The following is a 27,309-nucleotide window of genomic DNA, read 5'->3' on the forward strand; positions in this document are numbered from 1 at the left end:
CTATTATAGAAATGGTTATCTTCTAAAATGATTTCATTGCTTCATACCTTACAAATAGTCTTGTTACTTAATAAATAAATTTTATTATTTTACATTGGAGTCACATTTCTTTGTATCTACTCATCAATTAATGGATGTAACAATAGCCTTCTAAAAGCAGCGGGGTGGAATGGATGTCATCAAATCACACATTCTCCCATTATCCCATGAATTGACGAGGCTAAACTGACATTTGCCAAATCAAATGAAAAATAAAATTATTTTCCTCATACAGGAGATGTGTGATAATGAAGTCTGAAGTAAGCCAATGGAGATGGCTACTCCTCCTTACAACTAGGCCGTTTAGGTTAAAAAGGAAAAGGTCTTTTCCTTGCATGCCACTCCGGGAAGAGGTCACACTCTTCAGCTGTAAATTCTTAAGCAGATTCCTTGCTTTAAGGCAATCAGCATCTCCGCAGATTGGGGCAAGGAGTCAGCTTTTGAGGTCTTGGTCAAGACACATGCACAGAGCACAGGTGGATCTTGGCAGGTAACTGGCTTGGTAGGAGGAACGTAAACGCGGGGCGATGAAAACCCCCGTTTTAAGATGTACAGAAAATGCATTGAAACGGGTTCACATTATAAACAACTGTACTCATCCACTTACCCCGCGTCTTTTATCTCATTGACTTGGCCATCTTCTAGAAACTCTTTGCTCACAATCCAATCTGGTCATATTTCAAATAGCACGTAGATTTAGGAACTCCCTCCACAAAGCAACCAACCAGCAGAACGAATAAATCATTCCCATGCTGCTTTCCTAAATTTTACAATCTAAAATGAAAAACAACAAAAAAAAACAAAACAGAAAGGAGTTATTGACATCTCATTCTCCAAAAAAATAAAATTTATATGTACACTAATGCTACATCTTTTTGGCCTTCAGAAGCTCCAGCAATTCAGAAGCAATATTGAATCCCCATGCCAATCATGCCCCAGATGAGGTTGACAACAAAAAGATGGCCGAAAAATGGAAGTATGCACCAATCTGATGTGACCCCAATAACAAATCTAGGACGACTTAAAGGCATCTAGCCAACTTCCTTGCTAATTTTTTTTTTTTTTTTTACGTTTAAGGAGCTGGCCATTTTCGCTGAAACATAAGTTGCAAACCATCCAAGAGGGACAGCATTTAACCATAGAACCCAGCTGCCCCCCAGAATTAGGATATTGAATCACAAACCAAAGAAATCAGCCATTATGAACTCTTAAGTCTATAGCCTGGTTCCCACCTCATCTGAGCTAGCTGAAGCCTCACTTCCAACAGGACCTGTTCCACCTCCCTGAATCTCATCCTCACTGAATATGCTCTCATCGCTAGAATTAGAAAATGGTTCAATGTCATCATCACTGCTGATAGCTGCCTTTCGTCTTTTCCTGACATCTTTTATTCCTCGGCCTTGCAGAGCCAGTCGTCTGCGTCGTGCTTTCCGCTTGCCCTTTGGAAACTCTTCTCTGTGTGATTCAAGACTCTTGCTTTCTACCTCCTTTGCCATTTTGCCCTTGCCATATTCATTATCATCCAATTCAAAGCTTGATGGTTCAGCATCAAGCTTGCGTCTCTTCCTGCTCGCATTGGTCTGATACAGAATTATTCACACTTCAGATTTGGATAATGTTGTTATAGGGGACAGTTAAATCCAAAAAAAAAAAAAAGTCAAAGACACTGCAGCCAAATCCAACACTTGAACAAATGAGAGGACAAGTTTTCTACTTAAAACTCTACTTCATGATAACAGGTAAAGCAAATGGAACTACTGATAGGTGATGCCAATGGAGACTCCACCTCCAGGTTGTATGTGTGTGTCCCACAAAGATGAAACTTATTCAAAGACTGATCAAATGCAATCAGCCTTCAGTGGATAAAAGAACATTTGTACAGAAGAACTATGATAGCATTCGATGGCTACAATAAATAACATTCACTAATTTGTTAAAAAAAAATAAAAAAACCCAATGAAGACCAACTTTGAAGATGTTACATGGTGCATCTAGTGGTAGATAGGTAATTCAATCTAATAATCAGGGCTGTCAATCAAATCGCAGTCTATCCACCAAGCTAATGGAGGTTTCAAGTCTCAACACATAATAATATCATGCATACAGAAGACAAAATTTTTTAATAATGATCATATGATGTACCTTGGGACCACGATCAATCAACCGCGCCCATTCATTCCGGTTCCTCAGGCAATCAAGAACAGCCTGCGAATGACTTGAATATGCATAACGCTCTCCATTATGCTTCCTCAAGTTATGCCAGTGCTGCAAAGGAACAAAAAGAGAAGAGAAGAAACAAGCGAGTTTATTCCCTTGTTTACAAAGAAGGCAACCAAGTAATATACAGAAGATATCAAGCACTCTATCTAACAGAAGCAACCATACCGGCAAGACTGCATTACAGAGTTCTTCATATGTCATGCGCCTGCCTTTGCTCATAATATCATTGATCAAGCCTATGAATTAAAAAGGTAAAGTCTTAGACAGTGAAGAGCTCAGTAATACTTCTTTCTATTCTAATTTGATCACATTTCAGGAAAAACATCTAGAATTTTATGAAACTATAATTTTTATGAAGCAACTACCTGGTAAAGTGCGATGTGCAGGAACCCGTACAGTGCCCGCATCATCATCAGACATATTCCTTGGTGAATTACGTACAGATGCTAAATTTTGATCATTAACCTCATTTGAGGAGGATGGACCACTATTTGCAGTTGTGTTGGAGGCAAGGGGAATATTCTTCTTGACAGAATGTTCTGCTTTTGGAAACCCATCGTCTGCTTCCCTCTTCGTAGAAGCATCTGCTGCATGCACTGGATCATGTCTCCTCTGATCAGGTGAAGGCACTCTGTCCATTTTCTTGGCTTCATCATCACGCTCCCGAAAACCTCGAGACCCATCTTTGGAAATATCCTTGCTTTTTCTTCTAGGAATCTATAAAACAGAACAATATTAGCAACCTATGTTGTTGAAGGCTGCAAATATTCAAAAGGGGACAGCGACTTAATCTACACAGCAAAGTAAGACATCTTACCAAACCATGATCCTTTCCTCCAGAAGATGATGTTCGCTTTATCAGCATGCTTGTACCAGTTGGAGAAGTCAACTGAGGTAAGCTACCCGCATGGCGCACACGTGGTACCCGAGGCACTCTAGGAGAACTATTAAGTTCTTGATGCAAAAGTAAAGCAAGCTACCAAAAACCAAAATAGGAGACCATGTCAAAGATAAACTTTCAGAAAAGAAATTTAATAAAATAAATGGCAATTCTGCTCTCACCTCTTCATCGCTTAGTGTTGCAGGAGAATTTGAAGGTGCAGTAGGATGCATAGATGACATATTATTCACCTTAGATGATGACTGGGAATTTGAAGTGCTAAACTTTTCACCTCTTTGTGACAAACTTGGGGCTGGTACTTTATTTTGTACGAGCACAGCACTCTGAGTTTGCAGTGAACCAGCAGAGTCACCAGAACCTGAAGGAACAGCAGTATTCTGGGCTGAAGATGCCTTAGAAGACGAGTGCAACACAGGATCTTTTGAATCTGACAGGGGTCTCTTGGAAACAGAAGAATGGGGAATCCTGTTTGAGTGTGATGCTTTCAAAACAGGATTGATGGATGATTTTGGACGCTCTTTAACTGTTTTCCTTGGCATTTCATGCCTGTCTTCATCCCTGACCACATCACTTGCAGCATGATCTTTCTTACTGTTAGTATTGCAGTTAGAAACTATTCGTTCTTTAGCAATAGGATTAGAGTTCTGAGTATTCATGGGTTTACAGTTATCAGAAACAGATGACTTGGAGATCACAACAGTAGATGAACTCGGAGAAGATTTTCCTACACATACTACCATTTTACGCTGACTAGATAGTGCTTGAGAGCTAAATACAGTTCCATCTAATTTTGGTGGCTCTTCAGCTAGCTTTGAACCATGTTTGGGTTCTGAAGTACTTTTCTGCACTATCATGGAACCATCTGAGACATCTAATTCCTGCTTATGCAGACGAGTGCCACCAGATAATTGATCAGCTTTATCTGCATGAGGGTCACTGGCTACTTCTGCACTTTTGTCAACATCTTGTGCCTTATGGTCACTGCATTGCGAAAAGCTTAGAGCCACTAAATCATTCAATTTAGAATTTTCGGACATCTGATCTGCAGATATCCCTAGAATTTGAGATAGGTGCTCAGTGCCAATGGGCTTTACATCAACAAGTGCAGAAGACTGAGAATCCAAGATCCTTCCAGAATTATCATCATCCACATCTGCTTTCACTTTTAAATCAGGCTTTACAGAATTTAGCAACATGTCACCATTTGAATCCAGAAGAACTTGACTTTCTTTCAAATTTGATGCTACACTAGGCACCTCTTCGAAAGGAGGGTTTGATTTCTGTATATCGATTTCCATATTTTTATAGGAACCTCCATTATCATCTAAATTAGCAGCAGCCATGTTAACCACCTAACATAATATTAGAAAATGTCATTCCAATACAACAAGTAAAATCTAAAGCATATAAGAAAAGCAATTCCTAAGATCACAAATAAGTCAGCAACAAGATAAATTAAACAATCCTTTGTTAAATAACATATGCATACACTGCATGTAAAACCACTTGGTTTCAAGAAGCAAACCGATAGCAAAAATATCCACCATAAATTTGCAACTCTTCCATGGAGGAAAGGCTTTTAACAGGATACTTCCACAGAACAATGCCAAGTAAACAACCTACAAGTTTCAAGTATGGGAAATCTTCAACAAATAGTTCTGAACTCCTAAACCACATCAATGCATCTAGTATAATTCTGGATGGGGTGCTGCAGTTGACTAGCAACAGCCAATTTTCTCTGTTTCCAAACCTCCCCAATGCAGAGATGATTTTTGCTGCTACTTAAGAACAATTTAGGGTGGGGAATTCAACACGATATCTGGCTTCCACCAATGAGGCCTGTTTTGATCTGACCAATGGAATTATAAGTGTAAACCTTTACCTATCAAAAAGCGTTTATGGTTGTCTAATTCAAGTTGAATAGTCACAGTTGATGTTCCCCACCATGTTATTTTTTGGGAAACCCAGAAGAGGGGGGGAAGGGTGGCAGGGTGCAAGGATAGAAAATTGGCCTCAAAGCAATAAAAATGCAAAACTAAATATTATTGACCAAGCATCCTGTTTCAAAGAGATACCACTTTGAATTTGTGCTCTTTTCTTTTTTTCCTTCTTTGTATAGGCAAACAAGAATATTATTAGTAACAACTAAAAAAAAGGGTGCATCAGAGATCAAAGTACAAACGGGGTAAATGGAAGCACCAAATTGGCAAAGAAAAGGATAAAGAGAGAAAAAACCCTCTGTCCCATCAAAGCGTCTAACCAATCAACAAAATCTAATATTGACATTGAGGCTCCATCTAAAAACTTCCTAGCCCAAAGCCAAAGCAAACTCAAGAATGCCTTCCTGCACTTCTCGCACACAAAGGTCCCTTGCCAAATTAAAAGAATCTAACAGACCATAGAAGACAACACCCACCCAGTCAACATTAAATAAAGAGAATAGAAAATGCCACAAGATCCTCATTTTAGCACAATAAAGAAGTATATGAGTCGTATGATCAACCGATTCTTCTTCAACTTTGCAAAGATGACATCTATTTTCCAAAGTTCATCCTCTCTTTTAAATTTTCTGTAGTCAAAATTATCCCCTAAACTGCTTCTAAGCAAAGAATCCAACTTTTTTTCTTTTGATAGACAACAAGAGAATGAATTAAAAAAGTGCCACACAGATGGGGTACCCTATGTATATAGGTAGTCTACACAAAACATCATAAGCATGAATGACAAAAGACAAATACAACAACAGCCTACAAAAAAGCCAAGCTATCCACAAGGAAGAATACCTAAGAAATCTATAATGGAGAAGCTCTCCATTTCGAATGAAGCATGAGACCACTCCAATAGGGATTTAATGACAAACTCCTTCAACCTTTGATCTAAGAACTTCTCTTTATTGAAAGCCTCCGCTTACACTCTTTCCATATACACCAAAGCAAGCAAATTCATATGCCAACCAATTCTTTTCTTCTTATCCAACCCCTTAAATTTCCACTCAATGAGTAGATTTCTCACAGAAGCTAGAAACACCCATTTCAGCTGAAGACTGCTAAGAGAAATGATCATAGCACTTTTGTCTTTCCACAATGAATTAAAATGTGATAAAATAATTCTTCATTGTATTTACAAAGGCTGCATCTATTGGCCATTGTCCATCCCCTCTTCATTAAAATATCTACAATTAAGATCTTCTCCCAAACCCATGCAAAAAAAGAACAGATCTCAGGGGAGCTTGGGATTCCCAAAGCTCTTCAACTGGGAATACTATATTACTCTAAGCACATTAAGATTTGTAGTACAACTTGATACTGAAACCACCCCTCCTATCTTTTTTCCAAAATAAAGTGATCTCTACTTCTTGCACTTTCAAAGGTTAGATAAGATCCAGAAATTAGGTCACCACCTCCATCTCCCAATCTTAGAAGGGCTTTCTAGATTGAACCACCCAATGGTCTCCACCTCTTCCCTCCCATAAATGTGCAATCGTAGCATTCTTGGAAGAAGCTATTTTGAAAAGCATAGGGAATGCATCTTTTAACCTAATTTCCTTTACACATATGTCCCATTTTGTTCGTCTACCATTTTTTAATTGGATAGCTAGCTGAAGACTAAAGTCTTCCCATCCTTTTCTAATGTCTTCCCAGAAGCTCATACCAAAGAAGTCCTTCACCCCTCGAGCTCTACCACCCCTCCAATCCCCTGAATTTTTCATGGATAATCTTCCTCCACAAGCTCACCCGATCAAAAGCAAACCTCCACAACCATTTGCCTAGCAAAGCCTAATTAAGGACCTCCAATCTTCTTATTCCCAACCCTTGATGCTTCTTATCCTTGCTCACATCTAACCAACTCACTAGATGAATCTTCTTTCCTAAATATCCCCCCACAAAAAGTCTCTAAATTTCCTTTAACCTGATCCTCACATTTTTAAGAATTGAAAAGAAGGGAATAAAATGAATTGGGAGATTCGATAGGATATTCTTTATAAGGACTAGTCTTCCTCCTTTGGATGAGTACTACTTTTTCCAAGAAGTCAATCTCCTTTTGAACCTCTCCTCAATTGTATCTCATCCAACACAAGACTTATAAGGGGCCCTAAGAGGTAAACCAAGATAAGAAGTAGGAAATCCCCTCACCTTGCAATCACAAAGAGAATCCAATCTATCCACATCCTCCACCTCCTTGACTAGAATAATTTCACTTTTTTGCATATCTATTTTCAAACATGAGACAACCTCAAAGCAAGTGACAATCCACTTCCAGTATCTCAATTTTCAACTGATCCATATTAACCTCAAAGAATAGAAGACTATTGTCACAAAATAAAACCGTTCCATCTGCAAATAATAGGTGCAAGATGTGTATTCCTTCTCCTCCTCTGCCCTCAACATTGAAGTCAATAATGAAACCTCCCTTCTTGGCCCTTTTAATTAGCCAACTAAGGACTTCCATGACTAGCACAAAAAGATAGAGAGAAAGAAAATCCCCCTACCTCAAGCCTTTGGAAGTTGGGAAAAAAATCTATAGGGGAACCATTCACCAAAACTGTCATTCTTGCAGAGGATATGCAGAAGTGGATCAGCTCTCTCCATCTATAATCAAAACCTATCTTGTCCGACACCAAAAGGACAAACTTCTAGTTCACATGGTCATAAGCTTCTTCCACATCCAATTTGCAAATTATGTCCACATTGGAACTTCTCTTCCTCGAATCAACACCCTCATTTGCAATTAGAACTACATCAAGAATTTGTTTACCCTCCACAAAAAACATTTTGATTGTTTGAAATCACATTGATAACAACCCTTTTCAAACTGCCCACGAGACTGATTGGCCTAAAATCCTTAACATCTTCCATTCTTCCCTTTTTATAGATAAGAACCAGAAATCTCGCATTGAGGCTACAGAAAAAAGAATCCAAATTTTTATACACCCAATAGTTCCAAACTACATTTATCGGAGAAACCCAAACAAGAGCAAAAGACTTTAACTAAGAAATTTCTGCCTTTTGATACCCCCCTCAATCAATCTCTCTTCCCCATTCCTTTTCATTGAATGTTTTTACGACTTCAAGATAAAGGCCTCAAGACTTTCCAGCTTCCAATCATTGCACTATCTTGAGAAGCAGGAACTCCAATGCCTTAAAATTTTGTTTATGAAATTAGGAAATGTCGAGACACTTTCCACCTAAACCAAAGTGACCCACTTGGCCCTACTTCTCCTAACCTAAAAAGAGGGGGGGAAAAAAAGTCACTGCCATCTTACTTTTTTTTTACCACTTGTTCCGTCTTACTTTTTTTTTTACCACTTGTTTATGGCATTAAGTGATGTCTGAGGATTACCTTTTCAAGCAAATTCTTACTTTAAATAGAGAATCTACTAGGAGTGAAGGACAAAAAGATCAAAGGGAACTCTAGAATCATGTGAGCAAATCCAAATGGGTACCCATCTTTGCCATCCAAGTGGGTGAAGATACACCTAGAGAATCACTAAAAGTAGTGGAGAAGATGACGAAACAAAATGAAAATATATGAATATAGCTTGGAAAATATGAACAATAAAATGGCTTATGCAAATCAAGCCACTCTAAACGCAAATATACTTAAATCAATCACAAAAATATGTAAATTAACCATGCAAAATCAGGTTTAAATCAGATTGGAATAATAATAAAATAAATAAATACCAAACAAGCATCATTCGATATATCCACAACCTATTCGTGCATTCCCGTCCATTCAAGTCTGGCTTTAAGCCAATTACAACTCAAAAGCAAATCAAAATCTCATGACTTAGTATATATGCATACAAAACAGGCATTAAGCAACCTTGAAAAAGCAAGAATCAAAGCTAAAAAAAATGAAAATGGAGAAACCTAGGTGAACCGGTTCATTGAATGATGTCAACTAATACAAAACAATTATTTACAGTAAGAAAATAGTATCACACAAATCAAAATAGCTTAAAAATGCATAACAAGGTTATGGGATGAGCTAGTCAAAGACAGACATGCCTACTAGTTGATACATGCCCAACAAGTATGTCCAAAAAAGGAGGAAAATGATTCTTAATTTGCTAAAGTTCCTCTAAAACAATTTCTTACTTCATTTGAAATCTTTTAAAAAAATAAAAAAAATGTCCCATGCCTTAAGATTACGTGCTTAGACAACACAAGTGTCCACCTAAGTGGGACCATGCAACATGGTGACTAATAACAAGTGGTATCTTAAAATGCAATGATGAATCTTTAACTGTAAGTTTAAAATTTTCATGCTTCCAGCCAGTCCAGTATTTGTTCATTATTGAGTTCCTATATGTTGATTAAACAGGTAAGTCCATACTAAGATGCCCATCAATTATTTGTGAATATAAATAAAAGATTTGCTATAGGTCTTGAAACTAAATGCCTTGTATCTTAATTATGAATCTAACAACTCAACAGCATAACAACACTCCCTGCTGAAACCAAACCGAGACTGGAAAGGTAAAAATACAGAAACAAGACAAACACACACATAAAACTACAAAAATGGTGTTGTGGGGGGAGGGTGGGGGGGAGAGAGGAATAAAAGGCAGGGATTACTATTTCTGCACCTAATTGCAAAGGATAGCAGCCATATCAAAGCATACCTCTTCCTTCATAGGAACACTCTCAACTGTGTTGTTTTCTAATGTTGATGATACAATGTCAGTTTTAGGAGAACTTTCAGATCTTGCAGGAACTTGATGCTCAGTCTTATCTTCATCTAGACCAGCTCCGATGGGAAAATCGTGTCTAGATGCATCAGTAGGAAAAGATTCCGAATCGTGCTCAGCAGCCACTAAGCTGTCATTCGACTTGTCAACATTACTGTCCACTACATGAAAAACATCAGATGCAGGCTCTGTGGGCAGAGTGCCCCTCAAATTCCCTTTATTGTTACTCTGATTATTAGTCTTGGGAAGCTTGGAACTTCTGTCTTCATGATATTCCAACTGTTTTGCATCACTAGAGGATGTAAACCCTGTAAATGAAAAACCAAAAAGACCAAAAAACAAAAAACATAACAACAAAAAAACTGGTGTCAATGAACCAGTAATGAAAATTCCAACCGTTTTGCATCACGAGTAAATGAAACCCCTAGTAAAGAAAATTAATGACCCAATGATCGGAGCCAACATGTGCATATTACTTACTACAACAAATGCTCCACCATTTACATTCTCATTGAAACACAGCAGACAGTAAAAAATAAAAAGCAAGAGTCTATAGAAAAGATTAAATAGCCATAGTACCGGCATCATATGTATTGGAAACTCCATCAACTCACCTGTTTTGGAAGAATGTGAACCTCTTTTTTTAGTATCCTCTTTTTCAGCAGTCCTAATCCTCTTCTTTCCACTGCGATCCTTTGATGGGCCGAAATCTTCTTTCTTCCTCTTACTCGGATGAACCACAAATGGACGGAGTAAGCTTCTCTCCTTCTTCACACCATTCTGAGCAGGCCTAACATCAGAATCCCCAGCCTCCCACGTCTTCAGCTCTTTTGTGGCTGGTTTTCTGTCAAACCCACCTTCCTCAGTTTGGCCTCTCATATTAACCAAAGCTGCTGGAGCAGCCAAAACAGCCTCCTTTGACAGTGAAAACAGAACCCCGGCTCCTTTGTCCACAGGATTTTCATTTTCTTCCTCAATTTTAGAATCAGCCTCTTCCTTCTCATCCCAACAGGGGAACTCTCTATACTGGAAATTGAACTTCTTGGGCACGTAACCAGTGCACTTCCACAACTCCGGCGTGAAAACGGAGGACAGACCTTCAAACAGGCCAGGTTCGCCTCCCGGAATGCCCTGAACATGTACCCTCTCCTCAATTGGTATATCCGTCCACAGCCTAAAAGGCCGTCTAGCAGGAATATTCGATCCATACGAACTCTCCATCCTCATTGTCTTAGTGGGCAGCTCAACCAGCAATTGAGCAACCTCCGTCTCCTCGCTATCATTCCTATTATTCTTGCTCTTGCATTTATCGCAAGCAAACAACTTCTCCCCCTTCACATAGCGCGAGCACCGCGTATGCACCCACACGCCACACTCATCGCAGTTCACCATCTCTTCCCCATCATCAAAATTCACACCACAGACGCAATCCACCGTCCAAGAACCATCCACCCAGTCCTCGGGAGGATCTGAGCTAGGAAGGCGGTGCGACCTTCCCTTCATAGCTCCCTACTCTGTGCCCTAATCACAACAACCCTACCGCTCCTCCAATTCCCCAACACCACAAACCCTAGCCCTAATCCTGATTCTCATACTCGTCCGTCGAATCGAATGGTTCAATAACCTACCCCCAAATGCTTCCCCTAAAATCCATCCCGCCCAAAATTACATAACAAAAACCTATTTCATAGATTAAAGTACCTCGAAACCAGAATCTATGATCGATTTTGACCGAGTTCAGAGCTTGTTTTTGATGGACTCGCTCTCAGATTCTCCTATTTCTCTGGGCAAAGCTGTAGGCGATGTGTTGAAGAGCTTGAGATGCGAAGAACGCTGAGGAAAGCTGAAAATCTGAAAAGCTGAAAAGCAGAGTCTGGTTTCTCACGATCTCTATCCCGAATCCTCACAGAAATGGCTTCTCTCCAACGAAGAAGCGGAACCCAACACAACGTCGAAATTGGCATTATCAACTGATTGGCGTCCGTATCTGTTGAGTTGCCTTGGGCCCTCGGCTTGCCTCCAAAATATCCAAGCCCAATGAAAGGGTTGGCCAATGGGCCCACAACCCATAAGGCTCCGTTTGGAAAACGCTAAACCAGAGACTAAGCCCACCAAAAGAAAAATGAAAAAAAAAATGAATTTTCTTATTTGATTTATCACAACAATAAAATAAAATAAAATCTTATATAATTAAAATATTTAAATATTTATATATTTTCAAATTCTTGAATTCTTTATACACCACAGGAAAAGAGAGATATATTTAAAAAATTTTAAAGTTGTTGAAAAAAACAAAAAAAAATACATGAATTTTAAAATCTTTTATTACAATTGTTTTTAAGAACAATTTTATATTCTCCATAAAAAAAAGCACATTTGATAAATAAAAAAAACTATTTTCTAAGTTTTGTTTTAAAAATAAAAAATATGATATTTTTATAAAATATATTTTAATGTTTATAATTATTTTCATTTGTTTATTAAATGTTTTTTTTAAATAATTATATAAACATATAAAATGATTGAAAATAAAATATTAAATATAAAAATTATTTTTAAAAATATTAAAAATATTTAGATTTCTAAACCATAGCATCTTAATGATTGCATTTCCAAAATTTTGAAGTGACATTATAGGGAATATTATTATAAACTTTAAAACCAAAGAGAAGACATGTAAAAATCAAACATATTTCACAAGAATCCAATTTTATTTTTATTTTTAAAAATTAAAATTAAAATTCTCATTAAAATTACTAATCAAAAACTAAATGTGATAGTTTAAATGATATTTAATTTTCCTTCTCAATCTTTACACGAAATCAAATATCATAATTACATCACCTCATAATGAAAATGGAATATTTTTATAAATTTTTTTTCCTATTTTAATATAAATTAAATTTGGATGATAATAAAAAAATTTATTAAATTTAATTTAATTTTTATTCATTTTATTTTTGTCAATTAATTAATTATTTTTTATTACAGTCAATGATTACGATATGATTAACACGAGACATTTGCGTAATTTCGTATTAATATCCTGGCTAATCAGACAGCACTCATTGAGAGTACAGATTTGAACACAGAGATACTCGCTTCCGATACAAGCCACATGCCGATGCAAAACGCCATCCGATCTGGACACTGAGTCTGAGGACTCCAACGAAAACACGAAACTACCCTCACAGCGACTGGTCTTCGTTACCAGCGTCTCAGTGTGTGTTGGCAGTTGGCTCTACTACGCCTCTACCCAGGTACGCAGTACGGTGAGGGAGTTGGTGAGCAGCATCATCGCGCATGCAGATTTGGATATATCCACCAATAATTACTCGCCACGTCATGTGTGGACACATGACATGCATGCCATATGGCACATAGAAGTCACACCCCAGGGCAGACGCCCAACATATGGGTCGAACCCCGATCATCGCCATCATATGACGATGTGAAGCTGGTTTACACATTCGATCCGAAGAGCTTATTCGCTCTCTCGTCGAATCACTGAAAAATTTAAATAAAATCAAACAAAAATTAAAAGTAAGAAAGAAGAATGTTTTTTTTAATACTTGTTCTCCAGTTTTATTTGTTGGGTTGAGCTGTGATTAATTTTTTTTTTTTCTTTTGTTTCGTATAGTTTTATCCGTAGCGATCTCGATGCGTTTTTGGAATCCATCAATGGAGACGATTTGGAGTGGTGGTAGAGGTACGGCTTGATTTAGGAATGCATTGTGTGGTGTTTTCTACTTGATTTTAGGGCATTTTGGTTTTGATCGATGAATCGTGGAGTAAGGTGTTAAGGAGTTGTCGAGATAAATTTTTTTTTTTTTGTTTGGGGGATTCGATCATGGCCGTTGTTGAGAATGGTGGAGTGGATTTGGGGATCAGCGTTGGCTCGGCGAATAGGAACTTCGACGCGGCGGCACCGGAGCAGAATGTAAGCGGCGATCAAGAGCATCTGGTGAGGGTTCGGATGGTTGATCCGAGTTTACATCAGAACAACAACGGTAACGGTCCGATCCTGAGGCCGCACGATCAGGGCCTATACATGAAGGTACAACAGTTTCAGGAGAGGGGGGCTGCGCCCCCTGCCCACGTTAGCAGTCACAAGGCTCAGGTGGCGTCGGTTCAGCACAACCTTGACCGCTCGCAGAAGATCGGCGTTCAGAATATGCAGGTGGGGCCGGTAGCTGCGCAGCATCGCTCCAATGGTGGTGATTTGCAGAGGAATGGAGACTCTGGTGTGGATATGAGAGAGTTGCAGGAGCTATTCTCTAAGCTGAACCCCATGGCTGAAGAGTTTGTTCCTCCATCGCTTGCTAACAATGGATTGAACGGTGGTTTTTACTCTAACGGCTCTGAGACGCATAACAATACAAGAAATGGACAAGTTAATGGTCGACGGGTATAACCTACCTCTGATTCCTTATTTTCTGTAATTATGTGGCGAGGGAAAAAAATGGAATGCTTAAGAAACTAACCCATTTTTAGCATTTCCATTCATTTCTTCCTTTTCAACAAATGGAACCTGTTCATAATACCATCTTTAATCCTGGTGTGCTTTTGGTTTTGTCTAGAAGAAAAATAATTTCGGACAAGGCAAACGGAGGATGAATAGTCGAACAAGTATGGCACAACGGGAAGAAATCATCCGGAGGACTGTGTATGTGTCCGATATTGATCAGCAGGTATATAATTGTTCTGGGTTGCCGCTACTATTCTCTTTTACTGGTTTTAGCGTGCATCAAATGTTTGACCTAATTATTGGTAATTATGCCAATAGGTTACTGAAGAGAAGCTTGCAGCTCTATTTATAACTTGTGGGCAGGTATTGATGCTTTTTGCTGCTTTTGGGTGGAGATTATTTCATTACTTTAAACAGAATTAGGTTACTGAAAAAGGATTTACATATGAAGGTTGTTGACTGCCGTGTATGCGGTGACCCTAACTCAGTTCTGCGTTTTGCTTTTGTTGAGTTTACTGATGAAGGTAAGTAATTAACTTACCTAAATTCTATATGGTGCATAATTCACAGGTTTTTGGTTGTTTATTTGACTCTGGGTATTTTGGTTATGCAGAAGGTGCACGGGCTGCTTTGAGTCTGGCAGGGACAATGCTGGGATACTACCCTGTGAGGGTGCTGCCCTCTAAAACAGCCATTGCACCAGTTAACCCTACATTTTTGCCTAGGGTGAGAAACTTTGCCATTATGATCGTTTTCATTTTCCAAAATTTGAAAATTGGAGTTTTGGTGAAGTTTCTCTCCTAATAACATGATGTTGGTACTTTGGACTTCAGAATGAAGATGAACGCGAGATGTGTGCAAGAACAATTTACTGTACAAATATTGATAAGAAGGTACTTTTTATGTTTCTTTATATTGAATGTGCTCCGGTGTAGGACTAGGAAACACTTTTTCTTTTCAAATCAATGTTGTATTTGTTTGTTTAATGCAGGTCTCTCAAGCTGATGTTAAACTCTTTTTTGAATCGGTTTGTGGAGAGGTTTGTAATCATGCCTGTCTTGAAAATGAAGTTATGTTTCTTAACATTTGGCTGTTTTGGTTGAGAAGCATAATTTAAGAAAACATTTTGTATGGTGCAGGTTTATCGTTTGAGGCTTCTTGGAGACTATCATCATTCTACTCGCATCGCATTTGTTGAGTTTATAATGGTAATTGGCTGTTTCTCTTTATCTATTTACTTTAAGATTGTTGTTGGATCATTAAGATGACATGCTGATAATTTTACTGGATGTATAGATTTCCATTTCTATGTTCAGTATTTTGTGGTAGGTTTAATAATCATTGTCCCTTAAGTCCTGTTATCCTTTTGTGTGCAATGGACATGTGATTGCTGCTAGCTTCAACCTGGTTGAATAAGAATTGAGGACAACTTGTTTTTTGGCACTCATGATTCCTCTATCCTGGTAGTTTTTCAAAAAAGACCACTAATGGGTATGGCGATAGCTAGAATGTATATAGGAGAAAATATGGTGGTGAAAATGGGCTTTTAAGGACTGTAATTGTCATGATATGAATTGCTTGGAGTATTTGGCCATAACCATGGTCCAAATTTTGATGCAGAAATTAGATTGCAGTTATCTCCCCAGTTGGCTATGCTAGATTTGTTTATAGCATAATAAGGCTCTGTAAATGCTCTTGTGTGTATTTTTCAGGAGTTTCCATATACCCATCATTATCATAGTGTCCTTTGTAGAGCTGAAAGGGTAAGGATATATAGGGACTTGGGTTGATTGAGGCAAGTTTGAGCTTTCGCATTGCGGTTTGTGTGACTGTGACACCATTGTCTCCTCCTAGGCCAATGAATACTTTTCAAGCAATATCAAGGGGATTTTTTTGGGGTCTTTAAGAGTTGAGACAATGAAGATCAAGTTAGGTTTTTTTTAGGGGAATAATGCTTATGCAAGTATATTGGAATTTATAGCTAGTAGGCTAAAGCCTTAACAAAGCTCTTTTTAGATTGTCATTTTTCTTCATATCTTTTTTTGTCATCTCTAGAAAGATTTGTTTATGGTTGGAAAATATTCGAAGAGATTTCCATTTTTGTTTTAGGGTGGGTGGGGGTGGTTAGGGTTGGGGGAGGAGACAAAGCCGCAGTTGGTGAATTGGTTTCAGTAAATGGTGTTGGAGATTTGGAGCATTTGCTAATGAGAGCGACTCCCTTTGGAAGTGGGTTGTTTTCCCTTGTTATTCTCAATAGCCAGCCAAGGATGCATGGCTAATCAAGGGGTGGGAGTAGGAAGGGGAGGGTGGATGTTGGAACCCCATGGTCACAAGATAGATCCATGACCAGGAGCTAGAAGGGGTGGAAGCCTTTTCCAGAAGATTGCAAGGGTAGGCAATTTGTAGGGATATAGTGAATAAGATGATTTGGTTGAACTCAAAATGTGGCAATTTCCCAATTAAATCTCTTTGTTCCTTATCTAATGAAAGATTAGAGGCATCCCCTATAAGCATGATTTGGAATCCTTGGGTCTTGTTGAGGGCTAGCTTTTTTGCTTGGAAAGCTACATGGGAAAAGATTTTGATGTTGAGACAAGAAAGATTGGAGAATTCTGAATAGATACTATTTGTGTAAAGGAGAAGAAGAAACGGTTGATACATTTTTCTTCATTGTTCGAAAGCAATCATGCCATGACAACTAATATATGCACTATTTGGGATAGAAATGGTGATGCACTCCTTAGTAAGAGATGTTTTTTTTTGAGTTGGTATGGATTTTTTGTCGGGAAGAAAATGGAGAAAGTTTAGAAAGTTGCTCCTTTGTGCTTATTTTTGGACCATTTGGAAGGAATGAAATATGAAAGTTTTTTATAACAATGAAAAAGCATATCAAACTAACAAATAATCCTTTATGTACAATTTTTCAAAGTGGATTAGAGTATACATAATTGCTTCTTATTTGTAATGGATTTTATTGATTGACTAAACTCTAAGTAAGACGCGAATTATTTTTTGTTTATCCTTTCACTTTGGTTGGCCTTTTGGCACTTTTCTATAAGCTCTAATAGGAGTTCCTTTAGTCAGGTTGGAAAGATTTTTACTAAATAATAGATACCTTGATCCTCTAAGCTACTACTACCAATGATCTCAATGGGATTTGTCTTATGGATGTTGTAAGGAATTGTCGTTGTATGTTTCCATACTCTATCTAGGCGATGGGTTGACCCTAAATTGATTCTTTCCATTCTTAGTGATGTGAAATTCGATTTATATATGTGCTTCCTTGGAAATTGGGGTAATTATTACAAGTATATCATGCTGATGTTGCCTTTTCATTGACCATAAGAGAATAACTTGTTTTTGTCAAACTTTTTGCCATTTGTCTTTTCATTTGATGTCAATTGGAGGTTATATATGGTCCTGGGTTCAAATCCTACTATTAATGATACCCTAAATTTACTTTGTGCAAGTTGTTGCGCGGCGGTCAGTACCCCAAGGTTTGGGTCCCCATGGAGAGTCCTAAGGGCTTGACCATGAGAGGTTCCTTGGTTATCAAAAAAAAAAGAGAGAGAGAGAGAGAGAGAGAGAGATTGATCCGATATGGAGTTTTAATTTTTTTGATAGATAAAATAGAACATATATTAATAGCTCCTAAAGGGAGGTGTAGCATAGTACACATGAAGTATACAAAAAAATCCCGTATAGGCGAGAAGGTTAAGAAACAAAAAAAACTCTCTCCTTACTTTAAGCTTAATCAGTCTACAAAATCTAACATAGAAGTTGTTGTGGTCCCCTATATCATTGAAAGCTCTTCTATTCCATTCCCTCCTATGAGTCCACATCAAGCACAAGTTAGCGACTCTCCACGCATTTTTTCCCCTTTTTCCCCATGAAAGATTCATGCTAACCCAATAGATTCCTTCTAATTGAAGAAAGCATCATTGACTCCACTCCAACAAGAGAATAAATTGGGTGCCATACCATTCTTACTTTTAAGCAATGCTTTTCCTGAATGTTTTTTTGTTGGTTTTTGTTTTTGGTTTTTTTTTGTTTTTTGGCTTTTTGGTTTTTGTATTTTGAGAATAGTTAACCGTTCTAAAACATTGAACCAAATACGCCCTGTGTTTCTCTTGAGAACTTGTATACAACTCCTAGAATTCATCAGAAATAAAACATGGTTGGCACATTTTTGAGTGTTGTTTCAACGAGTGGGTTTAGAGGAGGTGGCAATGTTTATGGTAAACTTTGTTGATTGGTTAAGCTGAGATAAAAATATAAACTAACATTAATTACAACTCAAGGAGGCAAAATTTCAGCAAAAGCTAAGATGGCTGCCACTTAATTAGCTAAGCTTGGAACCCACCGAATGGAGCATCCCAACTCAGTTGCAATATCAAATATTTGGCATGACCCTCTGTCTAACCTCCATGAATCCCTTTTCTTTTTTGGCATCCATAAACTGACAATATCCTATCAAAAATAAATAAATAAATAAAATAAAAATCTATAAACTGACAATAGCAGAATGTCCTTCCACTACAAGATTGGACAAGCCCAAAGCTTTAGCTCCATGAGGCCTTTAAGCAAAGTTAGACTCAATAGCAATGCCCAGACCCCCCCAGGCTTAGTGTAAGCTTTTGTTACTCTACCGAAACGATATCTTATCATTCCACCAATTCCAAGATGCCCTGGAGTGCCTAAAGAACATCCTTGAAAGTTCAAGTTAAAGGGTCTTTCATTCGGCACTGACGATGCTTTGTTACCTTCTTTTGTTAGGGGCTATTAACATATTTCTTTGCTTGCCTATGAAAAAAGGGAAAAAAAAAAAAGGTGGGTTGCAATGTGTAGTTAAAATAGTATATTTATATGCAGATTTATACACACAGGTATGGATGCTGATTAAAGAATGTGTTGATACAATATTAGTAGCATTGTACAATTTATTTGAAGTGGCTTGGGCTTTGGGTTGTTGGATCAGATAGGTGTTGTTCCCAACTTCCCAAAACAGTTGGGATAAGTTTAGATGAGTGACACTGACAGATTCTTGCCCTTTGGGCTCCTGAAGTACTTTTTTAAAGAATAATTTTAAAAAAATTGTTTAGTATAAATTGTTGGGTTAGATATTGAACTTGTGGGAAGATTTACAATGGTTGCTGTAAAAATGAGGAATTCACTGATGAGGCAAGGGACACTGCTGGTACATGGATTGCCATAATATATGATGATAGTCAAGATTTTGATGAGCGAGTCAATCATTTTGCAAGTCACCCCTATATGGATATATGATAATAGATCTGCAATGTATGTTGTTACTCTTGCAGGCTGAAAGTGCTATTGCTGCTCTCAACTGCAGCGGTGTTGTGCTTGGTTCCTTGCCGATAAGGTCAGATTTCATTTTGTCTTCTCATTTCTGTTTTCAACTAGGAATTTCATAAGAAAATCTTTGTACCATGTTTGCTTGCTTTTAGGTTCTAAGCCAACCTTTGCTGTTATGTATAATCAGGGTAAGCCCGTCGAAGACGCCTGTTCGGCCACGTGCTCCTCGTCTTCCTATACATTAATCATCTTTGCAGGTCCAGAGGCTGATATTAGTACCCAATTTATATATTTAAATACACACACCCTTGTAAAGATGTTTACCAATGCTTCTGGTCTATCTGTTTCATATATACTCTTTTATCTTTTGCTACTTGGCCTGGGATCTTTGTGATCCATACAGGTTACGTTTTGTTGCTCTAGCACATGTAGAGTTGGATGGAACTTCGAGGTTTCGGAAGATCTTATGTATGATTGCGTCTTAACATGGACTATCGTGAATGTCCCCAAAATCAAACCCTTTAAGCTGTTCTCAACTATCTTCTTGTTGATTTATCATGTTCTTTTCATGTTGTTTTTTCTTTTTGGAGTGTTGCCTGAAAAACATACACTGAACTCTGCCACGTGTTCTTATGTTTTGGAGCATCAAGCCGAGAAGTGGCTGACTTGCCATAGCTCATTTTCATGCCAGGTTTGGCCCGTTTGCGAGACTGGAAGGACGAGTCCATGATAGATTTATTATTTGTGTATAATCAACTTCAAGCATATAAATCATCTCTCATGGACAACAAAAATTTGGGTTGTTTGAGATGGATTAATAGCCATACAAGAGAAGGATGAAATCCAAGGAGAAATGAATAGTTTTCAAAAATGCTTCTTGAAAACAGTTTTTAATTATTTTCAAAATAAAATTATGCCTAAGATCTCAAGTTCACAGTTTATTTTTCATAAATGTACTATATATTTTGTAATGTAAAGGTTTTTAAATACCAAAAAATAAAAAGTAAATTTGATGGGTGTGGAAAAAATTATAGTTTAATTTTTTTTTCTTTTTTTTCTTTTGATATGTAAATAGAATGAGAATGAAAGTAGATAAGAATGAAATACAGTGAAAAAGAAGACGAATTAGAAGAAATCGAAATCTTTACAAAGGTAGCTTTTGGTTTTTATGAAAATAAATTTATGTAGGTTTTTTCATTTTTATTTTATATTATTTAATAATTAAAATTCATCCTAAAAGCAAATATATTAAAATATATTTATTTTGTAATATTTTATAAAATATAATAGAAAAAATTTCAAATCCTTACATAAATTTTATCCTCCTTTATGTCAAACATATATTAATATTATATAAACAAATAAATGTTATAAAATAAAAATAAAATTATATATTTTTTTTAGCGGAATTCACTAAGGGGCACAAGGTCCTGAGTTCAAGACATGAAGGTTTGTGTAGGTTTTGATGGGTATAACCGTATAAGACATTAAGGAGTAAACTTAACCAAATTAAGTCATTTTGTATTTATCTCCTTTTAAATTTAGTGAATTGATTTGTGGTTGTTTCAGATTTAAGAGAAACTATGGAAAATATGAGAAATTGTGATTTTTCTTTATTCCACGCAAGAGTAAGAGTCCAATATCACCACCCATTTTTTATTCCACACCGTATATCAGTGTTTATTTGCATATGCAGTTGGGTACTGATCAATGCCCGTATGGTACAGCTCAAAGGTGTAGAACGCATCTCAGGGATTTCCCGTCAGCAAGCAGCTGAAGTGCTTCATTTATCTTCTCAAATGGAAGCTCATGAGTGATGAACCCATCCAAATTCACCACCTGAAATTAACCATAAACATGACATCAGCTGTACATATAATATATATGTAGAAAGCATTAGCCATTTGCTGATGTATAAAAGGGTATGTGAAAGTGAAAGTGGCTGACCCCGCGCATGCATTGTTGGGCGAAATGAGGAAGCTGGGTCTTCCCTTTGAAGTCTCCGAACACTGATCCTATAATCCTCCGACCATCAAACAATTCCATAGGATGGATAGGGAGCATCCTCGGAGTTGGATGAATTCCCAGAAGCACTGTCATACCCCATCCCTGCTATACAAAATTTATCATGTAACCCACCCAATTCATATTCTTTACAAACATACGCTTTTAATCTCATTCTAGCTGACAGTATCAAGGGCACTTGAATTATTAGGAAGATATGTATATATGTATAGATAAAAGAGTAGTTGCAATAAATGAAAGAAAGCAACATACCTCATGGGTGGACAAGAAGGCCTCCCTCAGAACGTCCAAATTGCCTGCACATTCAAAGCTGTAGTCTACTCCTCCTCCTGTCATTTCCTGGATTATCTGCTTCCACAATTATTTGTGTGTTAATTAATTAATCTTCAATTTTTCAAGTTGTTTCGTAGGTCCAAGATTCATGGTCCTCCAATTCTAGATGATTCAAATGGTTGGTTCATTAATGGCTATGTATGTATAATACTAACCTCATGCACAGGGTTCTTTGAATCATTTGGGTTGATGAAATCAGTGAGCCCCATTGCTTTTCCTATTTGTAGACAGAGAAAGATCAGAAGAATTAGACCGAACCCATCAAACGTTGAATCACTACTTTTACATATGTTTGACGCTACTGAATCCACTGTTCAATGGTTCATCTTTTTCTATAAAAACACTAGGCACCTTTGATAAATTTGTTTGGGTTGATATCAACTCCGATTATTTTTGAAGCTCCTCTGGTCCTTGCTCCTTCAGCAGCCTGCACCATTGAAAACCGCCACGGTTATCACTCACAATCTCTGGAATATGTCTCAGTCATTTAGTATCTGGCATTGCTATTAATATATATGCCTAGCTAGGACTTTCGAACTTACAGCAAGACCAACTGAACCCAGCCCGAAAATCGCCACACTCGACCCTGCTTGCACCTTGGCAGTGTTCCATGCAGCTCCAAGCCCTTCATTTTATATGGCCATTGCCCAAACACAATACAAAGTTAATAAAATTTCACTGCAGTTTGCTAGTTTCCTCCTCAATTATAAGAGAACACAAGGAAAATGATACAGGTGGAGGGTACTAAATGAGATGATCTTAAACAAAATTTGAGGGAGGTTTTGGAATTATTAATGACGGTATGGGAGGATCTTCTAGTGACCCACAGGAAAGAGATGGAAAGTGATTAAAGAGGTGTAGTTCTTGTGATCATGATCTGTATCCATTGCTATCTATCCACATCTACCATTAATTCATTGTCGCATGGCCATGAACCAGAAGGGACAACATGAAGATTTTTTTTAGTAATATTCATCATCGTCTTTAGTTGGAAAACCTTTGATTACCAGAAGAGACGCCACAGCTGAGCAAGATCATCTTCTTGAGAGGAGCCTTGGAGTCGATCTTGACGACGCAGGCGGAGTGAAGGACGGTGTACTCCGTGAAAGTTGAAGTGTTGAGAAAATGGAAGATGGGTTTCCCATCTTTGGTGGAAAACCTACAGTTGCCGTCGTTCACCATCACGCTCCTCAGCGGATGTACCCTAAACCTCTCGCAGAGATTAGTGTTGTCGCACTTGCAGTAGACGCAGTCCCCACACTCTCCATTAAAGATTGGAATTACATGGTCACCTTTCCTCATGTCCACAACACCCTCTCCCACACTCTCAACAATTCTGCACCTCACCAACAGGCGACAGCTACATCACATAAAAGTACTGGAAACTTTTGTTGAATTTACAAGCAAATATATAGATGTCTTACCCGGCAGCTTCATGGCCTAAAATTCGAGGATACACTCGGTAAGCTTCGCTCTGTAGCAGCAAATACATGGAGATGAGCAAGTTAGCCAGAGAATTATAACTGAGTTGTGAATTTTTATGGAGGCTTGGCATACCTCGCCCTTCCAATAGCTGAGATCAGTGTGGCAGATTGAAGTATAGAGGATCTTGACTCGAACCTCCATTTTCTGAGGGGGATCAACTTGAATTTCCTCTATGACAAAGGGCTGTCCCGGACCCAGCACAACAGCAGCTTCAGCCCCAGAAAAAAAAGAAAAAAGAAAAAAAAGAATTATTTTCTTGAATTATTCATCAAATTAACCAATTTGATTCTGTGATGCCCTGCTTAGACACTCACCTTTGCAAGTGATGACCTTCCCAGTGGTCTCACTTTCAGTGTGGACGCCATTAACCGACTCACCCTGTGGCTTCTGCATCTCTCTATGATCTCTGCAGATATCAAAATTGACACAGACAATAGCTTATTTGATGGGCGAAAGTGTACACTATCTCCAATATCCATATATATCCCTATACAAAATCTGGAAAGATATCTATCAATTAATATTTTCAAATATTTTATTAATATTTCATCCATTGTTTTTAATTTTTTTTCACCAGTATTTTTGGATATTTTACCAATATTTCACCCATTTTTAGATTTTTTTCTTCGAAATTTCAATTATTAAATAAATTAATTTTAATTATTTTATTTTTACATTTGATTTAATTTATTACCAAAAATATAAAATATAATTTTTTAATAGATCCTTTTTATATAATATATATTTATTAAATATAAAACATAAATATTTAAAAAATTATACATATATTATTATTTATTTGATATCATTGAATATATTTAAATTAAAATAGGTCATAATTTTAATATTAAATATATTTTAAAATTAGTCATGTTATCATAATATTATTATAAAATAATATATAATGCAACTTAATAATAAATTCATACTTTTCATGGACACATAGGATAATATTATTAAATATGACAAATTTATATATATATCAATTTTTTTTTAAAAAAAACTTTAAATACCTATTTTTACTTCTTATATACTTTTTAAAAAGTTTTTCTTAATATTTTTATTAATTTTTACATCATTGATATTTTATGTCAAAATATTCGTGATTACTAATATTTTCATTTTTGGTAATAGTTACAAACCTACGAGTAGTGGTCATTGCTTGTGGGTTCAATGAATTTCTAATAATGGATCAGGCTACTTAAAATTGGTCATAAGGGCCTTTTGTTTAAGCAGAACAAGGAAATATGTACTAAATGGAAAATGGATCAATTAGATCAATTTAGAGAAACTTTATCATATTTGATTATTTAACATAAGGCAAGAGAGGAGATGATAGATTATATCCTATATTTGATTGATAATAAAATATGAGTTACGATGTTACTTATTTTATTTTATACCAGATCGAATATGAATGGAGACATATTAAGATATATTATTTTTACCTTTTTTTTACATGAAATATATTATATAAGATATACATATTTAAGGCAATATATGTATATTTGATTTTATTTTATCCCGCCAATCAAATATGGTCTAAAGGATAACCTACATGAAATAAGGTCGGGATATAAATAAGGCTTAAATATAAATAAATAAATGAGACCCAAGTTCAAGAATAAAGATTTTCTTTTTCTTTTTTTGGTAATATGATGATTTTTTTTAATATCATCGTTTTTCCTTGATATGGAAAAAATAATTTTTTGGTACCATAAAGTGACCCATGTCCTATGCAAGATGTGACGAAGTAATGGGATTGTTTTGGGGCTAAGGTTTTGTATCATCAACTCATTTAAACTTGTAAGATCTTGGATTTTTCTTAGCCACGATTCATGGCCAGTCTTCATTAATTGGCTCTTGGCGGATGGTAAATTCATGAGCAACATTTATTGGAGGGCCATGACAACCCTTACAAAAATCCGGTACGACCACTCACTGACCATTTTAATTTTGTGAAACCCCACCCCCAACCCCACCCCTCCCTCTTCTCGCCTTTGCTGATGGATATATCTCAACTGATCATGAAATAAACTTCAAATTGTGAATACATTTTTTTTTTTACAAGAAAATAATGAGGATATTTTTGCCAAAATAAGACAAATCACTGACATTTTTAATCAAGTAGCCCTAACTTTAAATGGGTTTGACGAACAACTATGTTTTATATGAACTGACATTTATCTGACAAGTATTAAAAAGCATGGCTTCAAAGTATAAAGAAATTTCCCGATATGAAGTAGTACCTATTTTTTTTTTTTGGTACTATTAAAAATCAAGAACTCCAAAATATATTTTTAAGTTGCATTATTTGTATCATATTTATTTATACCTTATACCTTGATCTCATTTATTATTTCGCTCGACGATCTAAATCTCATTATTTAAAGTTCTATAGTTATGAGCAATAACTTATAATTTTCCTTTGTGGGAGGAGGTCACACTACTCATCTTCTTTTGAAATTATGTTGATTCAACCTGGAGGCTGCTCCTCAAAGTTGAGATTTATTAGGTCGGCACCTAGCTGTGGGAATTAATATGTGATCTCTAGAAACCAATAACTGAAGAGCAAAAGCATTAATGTGAGGAGAGGGTGGGTGGGGTGGGGGAGTAGAACAGTGACCACCAGCCTGTTTCATGGCATGAAATCAGGTTTTTCATTTATATCCTGTTGTCACACAGAATCTAAAATTAATGCGACTTTAGTTGGGTAGAGTCACAAGGCTGGCAAAAAGAATGACTGGAGGGTTAGTAGCCCAGCCCCAACCCAAACTGAGCTGAACAGATTGGGTTTGGCTTTTTCTAATGTGCCTGTCTTTTTGCATAATAACTAAACTAAAAGACTGGGTTGGGCTTGGGTTGTGCGCCTGGTGGCTGTTTGGTTAATGAGAAAAAAGACCTGTTCAGTCAAAAAGTGAACTTCCATTAGGAAGATGGCAGGATCTTTAGTATGTGATTTCATTCCCCTTTATATTTAATCAAATGGACAATGGCATTGTCTTGGTGAGGGCTCTAGAATATTATAGAAAGAAAGCTGTTATATGTCATTATAGCTAGGTTCATTTTCTTGTTCACCCTGATTTCTTTCATCCATGCCAATGTTTCTCAAGTTTCTATCAGTAAATAAATGAAGGGCTTTTGAGGTCTACATGGAGAGAGCCCCTGCCCCTTTTTGTATGAACTTTTTGTTACTGTTCATCACTCTTTTTTCTGCAGCTCCTTGTAAAAAATGATGCTATGTAATGATCAGTGAATGTATATGGGTCCTAGAAACTGTGAGTTGTTCTTTTAATATTCATTAAAGTTGAATGATTGATATCTTGATTCATTTACCTGCATCTCTCTTTCAAAATGAGAAAAACAGAGCAAAACCAATTTGAAAACCAAAGCCTACCACATCCCACATAACCTAATGTGCCCAATTATGACAACTTTCCAAAGCCTTATCATATACCCCACTTGGGAGCACTGGCATATGAATATACCAGTTCAGGAGTTGTTCTAGACCTTTTACTTGATTCATAGGAAATTGGACTTTCTTGTACCATGGTTCTAAATGCTAACCTTCTTCATATGGACATGATTTTTAGCAGGCTAAATCTATGCAAACAGTTATGATTTTTCAATCTCATGTGAGTAAATGATCAGCACAAAGTTCTAAAAGTTTTAGTAGATCAATCAAGGACCGGGACACCTCTTACGCTATCGCTTACGTCTCTATGACATCATAGTAAAAATGGGCATGGCCATTGGCCTATATGCTGTAGTCTGTTATGGACCACTATAATGGTTTGTAAATGGAAGGCACCAACTAGATGTGGGAGG

The 27,309-nt window shown here is 36.9% G+C and overlaps 3 protein-coding genes across 4 annotated transcripts; 1 reads left to right on the forward strand and 2 right to left on the reverse strand.

The window, feature by feature from the left end:
• Positions 1-245: 245 nt before the first annotated feature.
• LOC117927842 lies at positions 246-11,809 on the reverse strand. Its single transcript, XM_034847537.1, has 8 exons — positions 10,469-11,809; positions 9,789-10,162; positions 3,322-4,512; positions 3,077-3,235; positions 2,625-2,976; positions 2,425-2,495; positions 2,182-2,304; positions 246-1,619 (listed from the first exon to the last, which is right to left on the reverse strand). The coding sequence occupies exons 1-8, from the start codon at positions 11,355-11,357 to the stop codon at positions 1,254-1,256; spliced, it is 3,525 nt and encodes a 1,174-aa protein (XP_034703428.1). The 5' UTR covers positions 11,358-11,809; the 3' UTR covers positions 246-1,253.
• A 1,343-nt stretch (positions 11,810-13,152) lies between these two features.
• On the forward strand, positions 13,153-20,193 carry LOC117933087 (polyadenylate-binding protein-interacting protein 11-like). Of its 2 annotated transcripts, none has more exons than XM_034854475.1 (11): positions 13,153-13,397; positions 13,495-14,262; positions 14,438-14,545; positions 14,641-14,685; positions 14,774-14,846; positions 14,936-15,048; positions 15,156-15,215; positions 15,314-15,361; positions 15,462-15,530; positions 19,644-19,705; positions 19,826-20,193. In XM_034854475.1, the coding sequence occupies exons 2-11, from the start codon at positions 13,705-13,707 to the stop codon at positions 19,881-19,883; spliced, it is 1,194 nt and encodes a 397-aa protein (XP_034710366.1). In that variant the 5' UTR covers positions 13,153-13,397; positions 13,495-13,704; the 3' UTR covers positions 19,884-20,193. The 2 variants fall into 2 exon arrangements, with proteins under 2 accessions (XP_034710366.1, XP_034710356.1); XM_034854465.1 differs by having other exon boundaries at positions 13,160-13,397; positions 14,435-14,545.
• A 1,036-nt stretch (positions 20,194-21,229) lies between these two features.
• LOC117933096 (alcohol dehydrogenase-like 3) lies at positions 21,230-23,910 on the reverse strand. The gene is made up of 10 exons (XM_034854487.1): positions 23,796-23,910; positions 23,554-23,690; positions 23,421-23,470; positions 23,004-23,332; positions 22,539-22,621; positions 22,348-22,423; positions 22,152-22,213; positions 21,916-22,011; positions 21,586-21,747; positions 21,230-21,477 (listed from the first exon to the last, which is right to left on the reverse strand). The coding sequence occupies exons 1-10, from the start codon at positions 23,872-23,874 to the stop codon at positions 21,367-21,369; spliced, it is 1,185 nt and encodes a 394-aa protein (XP_034710378.1). The 5' UTR covers positions 23,875-23,910; the 3' UTR covers positions 21,230-21,366.
• Between the last annotated feature and the right edge of the window lie 3,399 nt (positions 23,911-27,309).

Source organism: Vitis riparia, chromosome 2 (assembly GCF_004353265.1).
Source record: "Vitis riparia cultivar Riparia Gloire de Montpellier isolate 1030 chromosome 2, EGFV_Vit.rip_1.0, whole genome shotgun sequence".
In the NCBI taxonomy this organism is placed as follows: Eukaryota; Viridiplantae; Streptophyta; class Magnoliopsida; order Vitales; family Vitaceae; genus Vitis; species Vitis riparia.

Excerpts from the sequence above, each read along its gene's own strand:
- LOC117933096 (XM_034854487.1), bottom strand. The coding sequence starts at position 23,874 with ATGCAGAAGCCACAGGGTGAGTCGGTTAATGGCGTCCACACTGAAAGT. Across the intron at positions 22,622-23,003 it reads CAGCTGTGGCGTCTCTTCTG|GGCTTGGAGCTGCATGGAAC; the intron begins GTAATCAAAGGT and ends TATAAAATGAAG. Across the intron at positions 21,478-21,585 it reads CCCAACAATGCATGCGCGGG|GTGGTGAATTTGGATGGGTT; the intron begins GTCAGCCACTTT and ends GGTTAATTTCAG.
- LOC117927842 (XM_034847537.1), bottom strand. The coding sequence starts at position 11,357 with ATGAAGGGAAGGTCGCACCGCCTTCCTAGCTCAGATCCTCCCGAGGAC. Across the intron at positions 4,513-9,788 it reads GTGTTCCTATGAAGGAAGAG|GTGGTTAACATGGCTGCTGC; the intron begins GTATGCTTTGAT and ends ATATTATGTTAG. Across the intron at positions 2,496-2,624 it reads TGCACATCGCACTTTACCAG|GCTTGATCAATGATATTATG; the intron begins GTAGTTGCTTCA and ends TTTAATTCATAG.
- LOC117933087 (XM_034854465.1), top strand. The coding sequence starts at position 13,705 with ATGGCCGTTGTTGAGAATGGTGGAGTGGATTTGGGGATCAGCGTTGGC. Across the intron at positions 15,049-15,155 it reads ACCCTACATTTTTGCCTAGG|AATGAAGATGAACGCGAGAT; the intron begins GTGAGAAACTTT and ends TTTGGACTTCAG. Across the intron at positions 15,531-19,643 it reads CATTTGTTGAGTTTATAATG|GCTGAAAGTGCTATTGCTGC; the intron begins GTAATTGGCTGT and ends TTACTCTTGCAG.